This window comes from Armigeres subalbatus, chromosome 1 (genome assembly GCF_024139115.2).
Source record: "Armigeres subalbatus isolate Guangzhou_Male chromosome 1, GZ_Asu_2, whole genome shotgun sequence".
NCBI classification, from domain to species: Eukaryota; Metazoa; Arthropoda; class Insecta; order Diptera; family Culicidae; genus Armigeres; species Armigeres subalbatus.
Window position 1 is genome coordinate 300,310,782 of NC_085139.1, and position 19,963 is coordinate 300,330,744.

General features: G+C 43.7%; 1 protein-coding gene across 1 annotated transcript; it reads left to right on the forward strand.

Annotated features, from left to right (window-relative positions):
- The first annotated feature begins 1,384 nt into the window (after positions 1-1,384).
- On the forward strand, positions 1,385-15,247 carry LOC134207515 (uncharacterized). Its single transcript, XM_062683221.1, has 3 exons — positions 1,385-2,424; positions 2,632-3,227; positions 15,114-15,247. Exons 1-3 carry the CDS (start codon positions 1,385-1,387, stop codon positions 15,245-15,247), a joined length of 1,770 nt encoding a protein of 589 aa, XP_062539205.1.
- The last annotated feature ends 4,716 nt before the right edge of the window (positions 15,248-19,963 follow it).

Below are 19,963 nucleotides of genomic sequence, written 5' to 3' on the forward strand. Positions count from 1 at the left end.
ATAACAGATCGGATAATGGATACGATTGGATAAAGTCCTTTTTAGAATGGCTGGTGGAAGCAGAAAGGAAAAATAACGAGAAACAATATATAATGGTGCCTCAATTTAGCTTACGCGCATGGGAAATTTGCTTCGTTGAATCTGATGTCCCATTTGTTTGCCGTTGCTACAATATTGCTTCTCTCAACAACAATCAAATCAAATATGAATGAATAGTGCGCCTGCAAGATATTTTGTTTTTTTTTTGTGATTCATAATCTTCTATATGATAAGAGCTTTTTCAAAAATTTTACTAGATCTAAATTTATTCAGCAGCTCCTCTTGATAGTTTCCTGTGATGTTCACTATTTTATTTCCCTATTATCTTCAGAAGCTTAAAAAGTATCGCAGTTGCTAAATGCTTCTGAAAAAAAACCATGATGTTTTCCATGAATAAATGTTCGAAGAAATTAGAAGAATTTGGAAAAAAGAATCAGAGTTACTAATATTCCTAGTTCTGACGCAATCTCTTATTGGTTATTACCAGAGATCTCTAGGTTAATATTCCATCATGTAAAGTTTCTGGGGAGAATAAAAAAGGTCCATTTACTTATAATGTTATTTGAAATACTTCGACGACAGTAAAATGATGAGACAAGACGATTTTGGTTATTTTTTTTTTAATTTGTTCAAGCCGATTTGGCAATAATACGAAATTGGATACATATTGCACATGTATTTCAAGACATCAAACATTTCATAAAGTAATTCAGAAAATAAACGATAATTTCTACTTTTCCAGATCCGCTTTTTTCAAGAAAGCACCGCATTACAGATAGTTTTGATTCTCAGTTCTGTTACTCAGGAAAAAATCAACATTTATAAGGTTTAGGGGAAATGTTCCGATCTCCATCTCACTGTACATATATCCATCTCATCGCTAAACAAAGAAATACGGCACCAAATTCGTCGCTTCTTTTTGTCAACATGCGTGCTCACTGCTGAAAAAAATCACAAAAATAATAAGCAAACCAAATTCCTTTTCATTGCTTTGTTTTTGATGCGATTGAATAGGAGCTATGAGATGAAGTGGCGAACCGTTCCCCTAAATAATTTATGAATATTTCAAATCAGCGAGCGATGTTTTGCAGCACAACCACCTGTAAAACGAATTTCTCTACTAGTGAACATTTTGTCAGTGCAACAATTTCAGACGATTTACGAATTAGATACTTTTCCAGCTTCTCGTCACTCTTCAGATAAAAAAAAATCTGTCGCGTGATGATCCTAATGGACGGACTTTTCCTCATGTGACAAAAACTCCATACAACCCATTAGCGGCGTCGCCATAAAAGTGCACCATCACCGTGACACCTCATCATTCAAAACCAATCCGTCATCAATTATGTGGCAGCCGTTAGTGATTCTCCCTTTTCTGGTCCCGCCTCATCCTCACGCCTTCAACTGGACTACTGCCCTCTTGCCTGCTCAATCGCCACTAATTGGGGCCACTGTTGCCATCGTTGACCAATTCTTCACATCCGAGTGCAACAAACTTTACATTCGACGACGGGCGACCAACAAGCGAAACGTTCGCTTCCAGATCGATCTGATTGAAGCGATTTTAACAACTATTGAGCCGGATATCTGCGTACAGTTGGAAACCATCCAAGCTCGTCCGCTGAACCGCTCCAGGGTGCATAATGTCTTCTTCGTAGATGACTTTGAGGCCTTCGGCCGTATCAGCGAGAAGATGAAGGTTCAAACGTATGACTACAGTGGATACTTTTTGATAATTGTGACGGATTCATCACGGAACAGCTTCAATACTGTTCAACAGATCATGGACGATTTGTGGTCGCATTACGCGATCAACGTAGGGGTACTGTTGAGCTACGACGATTCGCCGGGCGATGCTTATTACTACACATATTTTCCATTTGGTGAGGGATACTGCGAACAAGTGCATCCTCTGTTGTGGAAGTTGTTTCGCAAAGGTCGATTCGTGGACTCCACGAGAGAGTTCTATCCTAAAAAGTTGAGAAATTTTTATGGGTGCCCACTTAAGGTGGCGACGTTTGATATTCCTCCCTTCATGATGATGGATCCAGGATTTGATGGCAAGGTATCCAATCTGAATGGACTTGACGGAATCATAACACGGGTGTTGAGCAAGTTGTTGAACTTCACATTGAACGTAGTTTTTGTAGAGCCACCAGAATGGGGCACAACGGGTAAGATTGGAAGCTGGAAAGGAGCTTCACGGCTTGTGCTGGACAGGGTGGTTAACTTCACTATCGGTTATTGGGCAATGACGTACAACAGGAATCGCTACATGGGAAGCACCTTTTCGTATTACACATCATTGATGATAATTGTTGTTCCTCCCGGTCAGCCATACGGTTCGCTTGAGCAGTTGATTCTGCCCTTTGGGCACACCACTTGGTACTGCATTACTTTGATTCTCATTATTGCAATCCTGGTGGTTGTCATTGTAAAATGTCATAACCGTGTGGTGCAAAATTTCCTATTCGGACGTTTAGTCTCTACGCCCACTCTGAACATATTCAATATTTTATTCGGTGGATCGCTACCTCGCTTACCAATGCGTAACTTTTCTAGAACTTTACTCGGTTTTTGGCTTCTATACAGCATAATAATACGGACGTCCTACATAGGATCCCTTTTCAAGCTCCATCAACTACATGTGAACAAAACGGCTCCGAAGATCATTCCGGAATATACCGCCGCAGGTTATCACATTCGGATGGCACGAAACTTCAGCTACGTCTTCGAAGCATTTCCACAATTTTCTCGGCATCTCAAGCAAACGAACCTCACCAGTTTTCTGACACGGGAAATCGATGATCTGCAGCATTCCTCAACTCGTTACATCCTGCTCATTCCGACTGAGGCAGTAGCCTATATGAATCGGATGCTTACCAAACGCGGAAAACTACTGCGAGTGGGTGGCGATCGGGTGTACCTGTCGAAGCTAACAATCTACAGTCAACGATCGTCACCGGTTCTGAATCCGTTCAACTACATCCTGGGATTGATGAGCACCGCCGGAATGATCGATCAGTGGGCTTCTCAGTTTTCGCAGTCCGTGTTCCTGAAGGATTCGCTTAGCAGCCGTGATCCCCGGAAGTTGACTATCACGCAGATCATTGGGTGCTTGGAACTGTTGGTGTTTGGATTGGCCGTCAGTAGTGTTGTTTTGGCGTTTGAGTGCTTTGTAGACAGTTGTAATCGACGATGTCGCAGACGAAACCGGCGAGTGCGATTCGATTTTTAATTAATACTGTTTTGAAATGTTGCAATTCTTCCCATGGCTCACACACACATGTTACCAAGCGCGCACAAAGGTTCTATTGGTTCCAATAGAGTGTCTATTTCTATCATTGTTGAAAAAAGGGAGTCCGATGAGATGTATAAAACTCGATAATAAAAATTAGTAGCAAAAAGCGCCCAAAGAATCATTAAAAAAAATTTCTTGTCCCAATGAAATTCTATTTGATAAAAAAAATAAACAAGTGAGATAGGTTAAGTTCTTTGTATATCAAACAACTCGAACAGACGAAAACAGCAAATCGTGATTTGATAGCAAAATTTAATTGATATATTTTGGCTTTTTCAGTCTGATTTATCAATAAACACCCCAGTCGGACTGAAGTATATTGTAATACGAATTTGAACCTTAGCGTGTAAGGGCAGCAGGGACTATGTCCAAGGGCTTTGCGACTGTTTGATAGCTCTACAGCATTGCAGACTTGATGTTGATGGCAGTTTACAATTTGATTATTGCGAGTTTTCCTTAGCAGCACAGAATCACCACAGAAACTGCAGGTTCGTAAGTTTCTTCACATAATAGTAGTTACTCATGTTTTATCACACTGAACACTACATATTAAAATTTTTTTTAACACTACAAGTACCGAGCTAAGATTTGTAACGTAAAGTACCAAGCTCGCAAAAAACGTGGAACGGCAACTTTAAGCACCCAGATCTCAGCCGTTTTTCAACCAAATCTCTTGTTTACAATGTTGTTAAAACTCATATGAGAATCTGTACGTTATGTGGAAGATATTGATTTGGAAAATGTATTGGAAGTAACCACTTTCCCTTCGATGGGACTCGAACCCATGACCCTACAGTACGCTAGACTGGTGCTTTAACCAACTAAGCTACGAAGGACCTCCGTCGGCCTTCGCAACCTAGCGGCACTGAACGAGCTCGAGATTCCCAAATTGGACGCATAGTCAAATCACTCGCAATCCATTTCTCAAGCCAACACTTCCACATGTGTATAGTACACGTTCACATTAGAGGAGCGTGAGTATTTAGAATGTCTGGCGGCTGTACACATTCTTTATTAGCAACTGTACTGATCAAGTGAGGTTGTGTAAGCTATTTTCCAGTCGGTCGTCAAGCTCAGACCCGACCGCATAGCGTAGATTCATTCTGAGTGCCCCCAGGAAATCATTTCGAATTCCTTCAGGAATTCATTTCGAAGTTCCCCCAGGAATTCATTCTGAATCTCCCCACGTATTCGTTCTGAATTCGCCAAAAAAAAAATCTTTCTGAATTCCTCCAGGAATTAATTCTGGATTCCAACTGGCGTGAGTTATTCCTGCAGTAGCTCCAAGATAAGTTTCTGGAGAGACCAGAGATGAACTTTTGAAGAAACTCCATGAGGAGCTTCACGAGGAATTACTGGATCAAATCCGAGATGAATTGTTGGAGGAACTCCAAAAAGAAACTTTAAGACCTTTAGAACCAATTCCTAAAGAACTCATGAAAATCAAAGGAGAAACATTTGGAAGAATTTCTAGAAGGAAATCCTGGAGGAACTCCAGGAGTAATTTCTGAAGAAACATCAGTGAAGATTCCCGTAAGAACTTCGAAAAGATATCCTGGATAAACGCTTCCCTTCAAGAAGGATTTATGGAGAAATTCCTGTGCGATTTCTTGAAGAAACTCCAACAAGGCATTCGTAAAGTAAGTCCTGGAGAAATTCCTTAAGGAATTCAGGATGAATTCTTGAAGAAATTCCTGAGGAAATTCAGAAAGAATTCCGGAGGAAATCAGAATGCATTCCTGAAGGAAATCAGAACGAATCAGAGTGAATTCCTGGGAAAATTCAGAATGAGTTCCGGGCGGGAAGCAAACTTAATTCCAGGAAGAATCCAGAATGAATTCCTGGGGGAATTCAGAACGAATTCCTGGGGAATTCAGAATGAATTCCTGGGGGAATTCGGAATGAATTCCTGGGGGAAATCAGAAAAAAAAAATCCGAGGGGAATTCAGAATGCATTCATGGGGGAGTTCAGAATCAGTTCCTGAAGGAATTCAGAATCAATTCCTGAGGGAGTTCAGAATCAACTCCTGAAGGAATTCAAAATGAATTCCTGGGGAAAATCAGAAAAAAAAATCTTGGGGGAATTCAGAATGAATTCCTGGGGGAATTCAGAATGAATTCCTGGGGAATTCAGAACGAATTCCTGGGGAATTCGGAATTAATTCCTGGAGGATTCAGAATGAATTCTGGGGAATTCAGAATGAATTCCTGGGGAATTTAGAATGAATTCCTGGGGAATTCAGAATGAATTCTGGGGAATTCAGAATGAATTCATGGGGAATTCAGAAACAATTGCTGGGGAATTCGGAATGAATTCCTGGGGGGATTCGGAATGAATTCTGGGGAATTCGGAATGAATTCTGGGGAATCCGGAATGAATTTTTGGGAATTCAAGATGAATTCCTGGAGGAATTCAGAATGAATTTCTGGAGGAATTCAGGATGAATTCTTGGAGGAATTCAGGATGAATTCCTGGAGGAATTCAGGATGAATTCCTGGAGGAATTCAGGATGAATTCCTGGAGGAATTCAGGATGAATTCCTGGAGGAATTCAGGATGAATTCCTGGAGGAATTCAGGATGAATTCCTGGAGGAATTCAGGATGAATTCCTGGAGGAATTCAGGATGAATTCCTGGAGGAATTCAGGATGAATTCCTGGAGGAATTCAGGATGAATTCCTGGAGGAATTCAGGATGAATTCCTGGAGGAATTCAGGATGAATTCCTGGAGGAATTCAGGATGAATTCCTGGAGGAATTCAGGATGAATTCCTGGAGGAATTCAGGATGAATTCCTGGAGGAATTCAGGATGAATTCCTGGAGGAATTCAGAATGAATTCCTGGAGGAATTCAGAATGAATTCCTGGAGGAATTCAGAATGAGAATTCAGAATGAATTACTGGAGGAATTCAGAATGAATTCCTGGAGGAATTCAGAATGAATTCATGGAAGAAATCAGAATGAATACCTGAGAGAATTCAGAATGAATTCCTGGGGGAACTCAGAATGAATTTTTGGGTGAATTCAGAATGAATTCCTGGGTGAATTTAAAAAGAATTCCTGGGTAAATTCAGAATGAATTCCTGGGGAAATTCAGAATGAATTCCTGGGGAAATTCAGAATGAATTCCTGGGGGAGTTCAGAATGAATTCCTGGGGGATTTCAGAATGAATTCCTGGGGGAAATCAGAATGAATTCCTGGAGGAATTCAGAATGAATTCCTGGGGGAATTCAAAACGAATTCCTGGGGGAATTTAAAACGAATTCCTGGGGGAATTCGGAATGAATTCCAGGGGGAATACGGAATGAATTCTTGGGGGAATTCAGAATAAATTCCTGGGGTAATTCAGAATGAATTCCTGGGGATATTCAGAATGAATTCCTGGGGTTATTCAGAATGGATTCCTAGTGAATCAGGAATGAATTCCTGGGGGAATTTAGAATGAAATCCTAGGGGAATTCCGAATGAATTCTTTGGAGAGCTCCGAATGAATTCCTGGGGAATTCAGAATAAATTCCTTGGGGAATTCAGAATGAATTCTTTGGGGAATTCAGAATGAATTCTTTGGGGAATTCAGATTGAATTCCTGGGGGTTCAGAATGAATTCCTGGGAATTCAGAATGAATTCCTGGGGAATTCAGAATGAATTCTGGGGAATTCAGAATGAATTCCTGGGGAATTCAGAATGAATTCCTGGAATTCAGAATGAATTCCTGGGGAATTCAGAATGAATTCCTGGGGAATTCAGAATGAATTCAAGGGTAATTCAGAATGAATTCAAGGGGAATTGAGAATGAATTTCTGGGAAATTCAGAATGAATTCCTGGGAAATTCAGAATGAATTCCTGGGGAATTCAGAATGAATTCCTGGGGAATTCAGAATGAATTCCTGGGGAATTCAGAATGAATTCCTGGGGAATGCAGAATGAATTCTTGGGGAATTCAGAATGAATTCCTGGGGAATGCAGAAATTATTCTCGGGGAATTCAGAATGAATTGCTGGGGGAATTCAGAAAGAATTTCTGGGGAAATTCAGAATGAATTCCTGGGGAAATTCAGAATGAATTCTGGGGAATTCAGAATGAATTCCTGGGGAATTCAGAATGAATTCCTGGGGAATTCAGAATGAATTCCTGGGGAAATTCAGAATGAATTCCTGGGGAATTCAGAATGAATTCCTGGGGAATTCAGAATGAATTCTGGGAAATTCAGAATGAATTCCTGGGCGAATTCAGAATGAATTCTTGGGGAATTAAGAATGAATTCCTGGGGGAATTCAGAATGATTCCTGGGTGAATTCAGAATGAATTCTCGGGGGAATTCAGAATGAATTCCCGGGGGAATTCAGAATGAATTCCTTGGGGGATTCAGAATGAATTTCTGGGGGGATTCAGGATGAATTCCAGAATGAATTCCTGGGGGAATTCAGAATGAATTCCTGGGGGAATTCAGAATGAATTCCTGGGGGAATTCAGAATGAATTCCTGGGGGAATTCAGAATGAATTCCTGGGGGAATTCAGAATGAATTCCTGGGGGAATTCAGGATGAATTCCTGGGGGAATTCAGGATGAATTCCTGGAGGAATTCAGGATGAATTCCTGGAGGAATTCAGGATGAATTCCTGGAGGAATTCAGGATGAATTCCTGGAGGAATTCAGGATGAATTCCTGGAGGAATTCAGGATGAATTCCTGGAGGAATTCAGGATGAATTCCTGGAGGAATTCAGGATGAATTCCTGGAGGAATTCAGGATGAATTCCTGGGGGAATTCAGGATGAATTCCTGGGGGAATTCAGGATGAATTCCTGGGGGAATTCAGAATGAATTCCTGGGGGAATTCAGAATGAATTCCTGGAGGAATTCAGAATGAATTCCTGGAGGAATTCAGAATGAATTCCTGGAGGAATTCAGAATGAATTCATGGAAGAAATCAGAATGAATTCATGGAGGAAATCAGAATGAATTCATGGAGGAATTCAGAATGAATTCATGGAGGAATTCAGAATGAATTCATGGAGGAATTCAGAATGAATTCCTGGGGGAATTTGGAATCAATTCCTGGGAGCCTTCAGAATGATTTTTTGAGGGAATTCGTAATGAATTCCTGGGTGAATTCAGAATGAATTCCTGGGGGGATTCGGAATGAATTCCAGGGACAATTCGGAATGAATTCCTGGGGGGATTCGGAATGAATTCCTGGGAGAATTCAGAATGAAATCCCGGGAGAATTCAGAATGAAATTCTGGGAGAATTCAAAATGAATTCCTGGGGGAATTAGGAATGAATTCCTGGGGGAATTCAGAATGAATTCCTGGGGGAATTCAGAATGAATTCCTGGGGGAATTCCTGGGGGAATTTAAAACGAATTCCTGGGGGAATTCGGAATTTATTCCTGGGGGAATTCAGAATTATTTCCTGGGGGAATTCGGAATTAATTCCAGGGTCAATTCGGAATGAATTCCTGGGGGAATTCAGAATGAATTCCGGGGGGAATTCAGAATGAATTCCGGGGGGAATTCAGAATGAATTCCGGGGGGAATTCAGAATGAATTCCGGGAGGAATTCAGAATGAATTCCGGGGGGAATTCAGAATGAATTCCGGGGGGAATTCAGAATGAATTCATGGAGGAATTCAGAATGAATTCATGGAGGAATTCAGAATGAATACCTGAGAGAATCCAGAATGAATTCCTGGGGGAATTGAGAATGAATTCCTGGGGGAATTGAGAATGAATTCCTGGGGGAATTCAGAATGAATTCCTGGGGGAATTCAGAATGAATTCCTGGGGGAATTCAGAATGAATTCCTGGGGGAATTCAGAATGAATTCCTGGGGGAATTTAAAACGAATTCCTGGGGGAATTCGGAATTAATTCCTGGGGGAATTCGGAATGAATTCCTGGGGGAATTCGGAATGAATTCTTGGGGGAATTCGGAATGAATTCCTGGGGTAATTCGGAATGAATTACTGGAGGAATCCGGAATGAATTCCTGGGGGAATTCAGAATGAATTCCTGGAGGAATTCATAATGAATTCCTGGAGGAATTCAGAATGAATTCCTGGAACAATTCAGAATGAATTCCTGGAGCAATTCAGAATGAATTCCTGGAGGAATTCAGAATGATTTCCTGGAGGAATTCAAAATGAATTCCTGGAGAATGACTCAGACTCAGAATGAATTCATGGAGGAAATCGACTCAGAACTGGACTGGACTCAGAATGAATTCATGGAGGAATTCAGAATGAATTCATGGAGGAATTCAGATTGAATTCATGGAGGAATTCAGAATGAATACCTGAGAGAATCCAGAATGAATTCCTGGGGGAATTCAGAATGAATTTCTGGGTGAATTCAGAATGAATTCCTGAGTGAATTTAGAAAGAATTCCTGGGTGAATTCAGAATGAATTCCTGGGGAAATTCAGAATGAATTCCTGGGGAAATTCAGAATGAATTCCTGGGGAAATTCAGAATGAATTCCTGGGGAAATTCAGAATGAATTCCTGAGGAAATTCAGAATAAATTCCTGGGGAAATTCGGAATAAATTCCTAAGGAAATTCAGAATGAATTCCTAGAGGAAATTCAGAATGCATTCCTGGGGGAAATTCAGAATAAGTTTCTGGGGGAAATTTAGAATGAATACCTGAGGGAAATTCAGAATGAATTCCTGGGGAAAATTCACAATGAATTCCTGGGGGAAATTCAGAATGAATTCCTGTGGAAAATTCAAAATGAATTCCTGGTGGAATTCAGAATGAATTCCTGGGGGAAATTCAGAATAAATTCCTGGGGGTATACACAATGAATTTCTGGAAAAATTCAGAATGAATTCTTGGGCGAACTCAAAATGAAATTCAGGTTGAATTTTAGGAATTCTTATTGGAGCTCTTCTAGGATTCCTTCCTGGAGTTTCTTCAAAAATTCTTCTTGGAGAAATTACTCTTGTAGATCCTCCTGTTGTTCTTGCAAATATTTCTCCTTCGATTTTTCATGAGCTTTTCCACGGTTTCCTTGTGAAGTTCTTTCGGGATTATTTCTTGGAATTCCTTCAAGAATTCTACCTGGGGTTCCTCCTTAAATTCTTATTCCAGGAATTCTTAGAATAATTCACGTTAGTTACAACTTTTAGTGACAAATGTGAGAAAAAATCATTTGGCAGCGATTCATTCATTTATTAAGTTAACATCTAAACAGATAACACTGAATCAACAATTTGACGCCACAATGCACGGTTCGAGGCCGCATCTCTCCATCCTCGGATACGCCCCACGCTCGCCAAGTCGTTCTGCACCATCTCGCTAGCTGCGCTCCACGCCGTCTCGTACCTGCCGGATCGGAAGCAAATACCTTCTTTGCAGGGTTGCTGTCCGGCATTCTTGCAACATGTCCTGCCCATCGTACCCTTCCGGCTTTAGCTACCTTCTGGATACTGGGTTCGCCGTAAAGTTGGGCGAGCTCATGGTTCATTCTTCGCCGCCACACACCGTCTTCTTGCACACCACCAAAGATGGTCCTAAGCACCCGTCTCTCGAATACTCCGAGTGCTTGCAAGTCTTTCTCGAGCATTGTCCATGTTTCATGTCCGTAGAAGACAACCGGTTTTATTAACACCTTGTACATGACACATTTGATGCGGTGGCTAATCTTTTTTGACCGCAGTTTCTTCTGGAGCCCGTAGTAGGCCCGACTTCCACAGATGATGCGCCTTCGTATTTCACGACTAACATTGTTATCAGCCGTTAGCAAGGATCCAAGGTAGACGAATTCCTCGACCACCTCGAAGGTATCCCCGTCTATCGTAACACTGCTTCCCAGGCGGGCCCTGTCGCGCTCGGTTCCGCCCAGAAGCATGTACTTTGTATTTGACGCATTCACCACCAGTTTAACTTTTGTTGCTTCACGTTTCAGGCGGGTGTACAGTTCTGCCACCTTTGCAAATGTTCGGTCGACAATGTCCATGACATCCGCGAAGCAAATAAATTGACTGGATCTGTTGAAAATCGTACCCCGGCTGTTACACCCGGCTCTCCGCATGACACCTTCTAGCGCAATGTTGAACAACAGGCACGAAAGTCCATCACCTTGTCTTAGTCCCCGGCGCGATTAAAACGAACTGGAGTGTTCGCCCGAAATCTTCACACAGTTTTGCACACCATCCACCGTTGCTTTGATCAGTCTGGTAAGCTTCCCAGGGAAGCTGTTCTCGTCCATAATTTTCCATAGCTCTACGCGGTCTATACTGTCGTATGCCGCCTTGAAATCAACGAACAGATGGTGCGTTGGGACCTGGTATTCACGGCATTTTTGAAGGATTTGCCGTACAGTAAAGATCTGGTCCGTTGTCGAGCGGCCGTCAACGAAGCCGGCTTGATAACTCCCCACGAACTCGTTCACTAATGGTGACAGACGACGGAAGATGATCTGGGATATCACTTTGTAGGCGGCATTAAGGATGGTGATCGCTCGAAAGTTCTCACACTCCAGTTTGTCGCCTGTCTTGTAGATGGGGCATATAACCCCTTCCTTCCACTCCTCCGGTAGCTGTTCGGTTTCCCAGATTCTGACTATCAGTTTGTGCAGGCAAGTGGCCAGCTTTTCCGGGCCCATCTTGATGAGCTCAGCTCCGATACCATCCTTACCAGCGGCTTTGTTGGTCTTTAGCTGTTGAATGGCATCCTTAACTTCCCTCAAGGTGGGGGCTGGTTGGCTTCCATCGTCCGCTGAACTGACGTAGTCATCTCCTCCGCTGCCTTGACTTTCACTGCCTGTACTCTCAGCGCCATTCAGATGTTCCTCGTAGTGCTGCTTCCACCTTTCGATCACCACACGTTCGTCCGTCAAGATGCTCCCATCCTTATCCCGGCACATTTCGGCTCGCGGCACGAAGCCTTTGCGGGATGCGTTGAGCTTCTGGTAGAACTTGCGTGTTTCTTGAGAACGGCACAGCTGTTCCATCTCCTCGCACTCCGCTTCTTCCAGGCGGCGTTTCTTCTCCTGAAAAAGGCGGGTCTGCTGTCTCCGCTTCCGTCTATAACGTTCCACGTTCTGCCGGGTACCTTGCTGCAGCGCGACCGCCCGCGCTGCGTCCTTCTCCTCCAGAATCTGTCTACACTCTTCGTCGAACCAATCGTTCCGTCGACTTCATCCCACATACCCGACATTGTTATCCGCTGCGTCGTTAATGGCTGCTTTGACTGTATTTCAGCATTCCTCAAGAAGGTCCCCATCGAGCTTACCCTCTTCCGGCAACGCTGCCTCGAGATGCTGCGCGTATGCAGTGGCGACATCAGGTTGCTTCAGTCGCTCTAGGTCGTACCGCGGCGGTCGTCGGTACCGAACATTATTGATGACGGATAGTTTTGGGCGCAGTTTAACCATCACCAGATAGTGGTCAGAGTCGATGTTAGCGCCACGATATGTCCTGACGTCGATAATGTCGGAGAAGTGCCGTCCATCAATCAGAACGTGGTCGATTTGTGATTCTGTCTGCAGTGGTGATCTCCAGGTGTACCGATACGGGAGGCTGTGTTGGAAGTAGGTGCTGCGAATGGCCATATTCTTGGAGGCGGCGAAATCAATTAGTCGTAGGCCGTTTTCGTTCGTCTGCCGGTGAGCGCTGAACTTTCCAATAGTCGGTCTAAACTCCTCCTCTTGGCCAACCTGAGCGTTCAAATCTCCTATGATGATTTTGACGTCGTGGCTTGGGCAGCTGTCGTACTCACGTTCCAGCTGCGCGTAGAATGCGTCCTTATCATCATCAGTGCTTCCGGAGTGTGGGCTATGGACGTTGATTATGCTGAAGTTGAAGAACCGGCCTTTGATCCTCAACCTACACATTCTTTCATTGATCGGCCACCACCCGATCACGCGCCTTTGCATATCGCCCATCACTATGAAAGCTGTTCCCAGCTCGTGTGTTGCCGCAGCTCTGGTAGATGGTATGATTACTTCTAAACGTTCGCACCATTGATGCCTTCCAACAAACCTCCTGCAGCGCTACGATGCCGAATCCACGGTCCTTGAGCACATCGGCGAGTATGCGTGTGCTCCCGATGAAGTTGAGAGATTTGCAGTTCTACGAACCGAGTTTCCAATCGCTAGTCCCTTTTCGTCGCAGTGGTCTTCGCCCATGGTTCCGGTCCGTACTCTCTTGTTGATTGTTCGTTGCTTATGATTTTTTAAAGGCTGGCTTGCAGGGCCTGACACCAAACCCCCTAAATTTCCGGAGGACCATTCCTCCTTATTTCCGGTGGACCATGGTGCACAGTTTCACTTAGAGTCCCTCGCTGGCACTCGGACGATGATCAGCTGCCCCTAACATGGAGAACAGACGCTGTTGTGAGCCGATCCTGACATGGAGAACAGACGCTCAATAAGATTTGCACCTCCGGAGAGGAGCAAACCCCCCCTTCCCTGTCAGCATACGACCATAGTTCCCACCGGGGTTGGTTACCCGATCTTCCCTAAGGTTGCTCGTATCCCGGCCAGCACCGCGGGGAGGTAGGGATAGGAGTTGCTGGGTAAGAGGCTAAGGACCGCGAGATGGGGTCTATTTTATTCTTTCAGGTACGCGAAGTACCAATGGTACGCTTTACCCAGCATTTGCCGTGCCATTTGGCAGCGATATTTGAAATTTGAATAATTCACGTTGGATTTCGACTAGAAATTTCTGATGGAACTGAAGAAGGAATCAGTGGAAAAGTTCTAGGATGATTTTCTGAAGGAACTCTTAAAAATATCTAGTGGAGTTGTCGTAGGAACTCCAGAAAAAAATATGGTGGAATTCGAGAAGGAATTCTTGGAAGAATTTGATGACACCTTTGTGAAAGAACTTCATAGTGGAATTGTGCAGAAATTGCAAGAGAAATTGCTATGGGCTCCTCAGGGGGAATTTCTGGCTAAGCTTCAGGAGATATTCGTTTAAGAACGGCAGAAGAAGTTTATGTGTAAATTCTGTAAGATCTTTATGTACAGCTCCTTCAGGAATTCCAGAGGAATTCGCTTTTCTCGAAACCCCTCCCCCTTTCAAGAGTCTAGGTGGTTTATGGACATGCTCTAAAGAGAAGCACCGGCAATGCAAAATCATCACCAGGGAGGCGAAAACCTCCGCCGAACTGTGGAGGCGGGAAAAACGCGATAATCGGTAAATCGAGGGCGGTTCCCATCCACCTTTGGGGTGATTCAAATATGACGTCCACTACTTTTTGAGATTTTTAGACACCCCCCCCTCTCCCCTCTGCCGCGCTTTTTTGCATACCGAGTGTCCGCACTGTCACAAAATCTTGACCTCCCTGACCCCCTCAAACTGTGGACGCAATTTTTGAACAACCCCTTGTTTAGGGCAACTAAATAATTTCCAAACCCGCACAGGCTGCCAACACTCTCGGGGAATACTTTGTCTCCCTGGTGACCACTTCCCAGTACTCGTCCATATTCCAAGGGACCATTGCCACTCGTAGTCCGACTCTTAATACCACCTTTACTCCTGCGGACCCCCTCAAGGCCTGTTGAACCTGCCTTTTTTCTGCAGGTGAGTTGGCCCACGCCCTTGCCAAGTGCAACGGGAACTTATTCGGGCCGGATGAGATAGGTTATCCCAGAAGGACGCTGAAGAAATCTTTCTCAAGCTCGCCAACAATCTCTGGGAGAATCGCACGTTCCCCGTCGAGTGGAGGAATCGTCTTGTAGTCCCCATTTTTTTAAAAATAGCATGGCGGGTCCAGGCCCCATCAAATATAAGCCAATTTTTCACACCTATTGTGCCTCCCAGACCATGGAGAAAATGGTCTGCAAAGGGCACGCTCAGTGGAAGAGAGGGTGGAACGCATCGAGCTATTCAAAGTGACGAGGCGGGTACTACACAAGGCCATCAAAGAGAGAAAGAAAGCGACAGACAGCACCTGAGCTGCTAATTCGATCCCATGGGGTGGTGATGGCCAGAAGGAGAGGTGCTTCAGGTGGTACCTGTACAGGTTCGAGCATGTGACTTTCCCTACCTGTCCAAAATGCCCAGATGTGACAGAAACGGCTGAACATATCTTGTCCACATGTCTCCGGTTGGAAGCGAAGTGCGATGTTGGAGGCAAGTGAAATGGACATAACCACCGATAACATCGTCAAAAGAATGTTCCAGTACGAAGAACAATGGAATGTTGTTGCAAGAGTGACGACGATAGCCGACATCCTTCAACGAGGCTGAAGTACAGAGCAGTAGCAGCGGAAAGCGGGCCATTAGCGTCAGAGTACGCAGACTTGGAAGATAAATATCGATAATGAACGGGAACGCAAAGGCCAGCTTCCAACGTCGCAACTGTTGTCAGCTTGGGGCGGGTAAGTACGTAGCCACAGAACGTGAAAAGGCTGATGAGTGCAGAAGAAGAGTTGGAAAGCTGTAGCTGATATGGACTTCAAGCAATCGGGGATAATTACGAATAAAAAGCCAACACCAGGGCAAAATAAATATGGATTTCAAACCAAAATATCTATATTTGCATTTCAACGGATACGACTCTAAACAACTATTTAACAGAAAAAAGTCATCTACGTAGTTTAAGTAAAAACTTTTTAATCGATTTATACCTGGGCCAAGTCAACTCTAAAACAAAAACCACTATACTTAAGCCCCATAGCGCTCCACAGATCTCGAATACCGCTGATAGATGCGTGAAGCTCAACTTCTTCGGTTGTGAACCTTCGCTTTTCCCTCGGAGGAAGTCGTAATCGCCGTACCGGCCGATCCAGTGGCTCATCAACCCCGAAGTCTGAAATTGCATAATTTCCCGGTCGAACCTTGTCGTCAACATTGAACCCTTCGGATAGTAGATGGCTACCGTGTAGGTCGAAACGAATTCCGGGCAGACGTTAATGAAGCCTCCCTTCCTGCGATGCAGCAGGTTATGATGGGCCAAGTGATCCAACGAGCCCATCACTACGTTCGACGACTCCGGATGGTGCATCATCCACTCTAGCCGAGTGATGATGTTGTTCTTCTCCTGAGGCAAGTGACGAACCCGACGATAGCGATCGGGGAATGCGGTGTAATACCGTTCGCCACTTTCCACTACGTAGTACAGTGCGTCGGTTCGATCGATTTCGCTCATTGATTGCGACGGTGGTAGGTTAGAGTCTGTCTGTAGATATCGATACAGCGCTCCCTGGTACAAAGACTGAATCACGAAACAGAAGTAAATCCATAGGAATAGAAGAGTTCGCGCAAAGTTTCTTGTGGGTAGCCTTACCATAGTGGTGGCAAAGAGGACTCGTATTAGATTGAGGTAAGGTGAACGAACTTTCCTACCGTAGACAAAGTCACGAACGTTTTCAGCAGCCAGCTCAACGTTAGTTATGACGATTGTAGATCCCAACAGAATGGCACCGATGCAATACCAAACTTCAATCTCAAAAGGGTGGAACAGCTTTTCCATTGGAGTAAATGGACGGCCTTTTGGGACCGCCAACACTAGGGCCGTAGTGTAGTGAGCGATTCCAGGCTGCAGAATCTCGTTTTTAGCCACCGATATCCCCATACACGAGATGCCAAAATCAACCTTCTTGTCCTGAATCATCCCAGCCAATCCAGTGCTGTTCTGCGCTAGTGCATAACCCCATTGTTCGCCGTTTCCTGGTTCGTATATCTTGATGCTGAAGTTTAGTCTTGCCTTCAACAAATCCAGCAGATCTCCCTCAAAGCCATTCATCGTCAAACTTTCTTCAACCGAACGGTTCATGATGGTAAAGGGTCGTGTTTCAAACGAGCCAACTTTCATCCGACACCCGTGGAAGTTTCCGGTTTTATCTGGATACAACTCATCGTCCGGTCCCAGTCTGATCAATCGAGCTTGCCCACAACCTTCCCCGAAGTACGGGAAATAAGTCCACCTTTTGAGATTCAGATGGGAATTCATTCCAACCATCACAACATTAACGATCTGCAACTTCCACAGATCGTCGAATACCTTTTGCACGAACGACTTATCGATCACGGAGCTTACGACGATCAGATATCGACCGGAGAAATCATTTTGTTTCAAAGATAGAGCAGAGTAGAGGTTGTGAAACGCCTCGTAATCATTGACCAGCAGGACATTCCTGTTCGAAGGCCTAAGCTGGACTTTGTTTCTATTTGTATTGTATTGTACGGGAATGGTACCACGAAGTTGGGCGATTACTGCATCTAGAACGTCCCCCAGTTGCTTCTCCGCTTGCAGTGAGGAACCATTTTGGACTATCCAGACGGACACAAAAGGGCCTTGAAAATTACGCAGCAATATGTCGACGGTGGTTTCTATTAACGGTGACGTAGGGAAATCGATTTTCAGGGCTGCTCGGGCCAACGACATCAACAGTAGGAACAGAGTTTTGTGCAACATGATTGGGTCGCATGTGGGACTGCATAATGCCTAATGTGCCGGTTTTGTAATTTAGATAATTGATGTGATTTATGAGTTAACGAACAATACTGCAGATTTGACTGATTAGATTTTAATGGTCTATTTATTTTCCTGTGCAATACTTTTTTCTGCTGCTCTGCTGTTTGTCAATTGCGACATGCATGCTTTATCTGTACAGAAGGAGAACGGAATCATCTGTCGAACTCATTTGTTTGCATAATCGACACCAGTAGCCTCCTCAACCACTTACATCTCAGCGAAAGCAGTTCTATCACGAAAACCGCACAGCTCATTACCAACCAACCCACGAAAACTTGATAACCCCCTGCCAAGTGTTGATTGCTCAACTTCCTGGGGCCTCCACTCGCTGTCTGTTTTTTGAAAAAGTCATAATCCCCGTATCGCCTAAGCCAGAACTCGATCAGCCCCGTACTTTGAATGTTCCGAATCTGGTCGTCGAACACCTTCGTCAGACGGGACTTTTTTGGGTAGTAAAACCCCACCGGATAGACACCCACATGCTGCTTGGCTACGTAGACGAATTCCCGTTTCGGAGAAACCATGTTGTGATAGGCGGCTTGGTCCAAGGGAATCAGAATGACTCCGTCGATCATCCCTTTCCCCAGTTTCTCGATCATGCTGCCCAGAGTGTCTTTGCCAGGTTGAATGAAAGTTGTCCTGAAATGGAAGGGTATTTGATTAACTGTTCCGCAACCTTTAGCCGAATGCCGTTTGGTCGAATGCCATTTGGCCGAATAGTTGAAATTTGATGCCTTGTTAAGTGTGTGAAGTAAGGAATGAGAAAGACGAAGAGAGATTTTCGAATAGAGAAGTGAGTACTGATGAATAACTTAGAAATGAGTAGTGAGAGATGTGAGTAGTGAGATGTATGAAATAAGAAGCAAGAGTGAGAAATGAGAAGTGAGAAATGAGAATTTGTAAGCGAGTGGTGAGAAGTGACTGGTGAGATATAATAAATGTGAAGTGAGGAGTGAGAAGTAAGAAGTAAGCGGTGATAAATAAAAAGCGGGAGTTAAGAAATTAGAGATGATTATTGGAAAGGAATCTGTGACAAAAGGTCGAAGGTCAAAAGGTCGAAGGGACAAAAGGTCGAAGAGACAAAAGGTCGAAAGGACAAAAGGTCGAAAGAACATAACGTGGAAAGGACAAAAGGTTGAATGGTCGAAGATAAAAGGTCGAAAGCCCGGAAGGCCGAAATGACCACATGCCAATCAAGTAGGATGAGCATTTAGTATTGTCCGGCTCCTACACACTTGCTTCATCAGCAACGGCGCTCAATGAAGTAGGGTTGTGTGAGATTGTGTCAGTTTGGTCGTCAGATCCCGATCCGACTACACAAGCGAAGAGAGATCTCTATGTATGTTAAGCTAAAAATGATGTACATTGAACATCGACTCATCGAGGTATTACTGTATTTCAAATGATCATTTTGATGAAAATGAGTAAAGAACTAAACTATCTAAAATTTAAGTAAATAAAGCCTCGAAACACTTTGATGAAAATTTTGAGTGGACCATACTACTATACCCCTGAAGCATAACCTATGTTTGAACAAAGTGTAAATTCTAGAATGAAATATTTTCAGGTAAAATACCAATAAATATGAATATTCGAAATCGGAAGAACAGTCTATGATAAAATAGAAGATAATTAACGATGAAAATTAGGTGAAACACAAAATAATATAAATACATGACACAATAAAGGCATGATCAGAATAAAAAAATTCAAAAAAATATAAATATGCGAAGCCCGAAAGAACAGTCAATGACTAAAAGAAGGAAAAATTCAACAATGAAAATCAGTTTAACACGTACGTACCCAACCCCCATTTTACGACAAAACTCAAAATTCAAAACCACGCAGCTCAGCCAATTTCTAACGGATTTTCAAGCAATCTTCTGGAATCGATCACAAAATTCCTATAGTTTTAGGAACCGAAGTCAATTTTTGTCCAATGGCCATGGTTCCGGATATATTCCGGGGAGTACTGGGGTTACCTCCCTACCGGAAAAAATCGTCACTGGCAGATCGGCTTTGAAATCCATCAAGCGACATGTCAAATTTCATGATTTTGCAAAACAAGTACACTGGAGTACATTTAGGCGATTTTCGATCGAATTGGCCACCCTCCGGGTACTTCCAGGGCCTGGTTCCCTTGGAGAAGTGGCCATTTTTGTTCAATCTTGAAATCCACCTCGCGGCATGT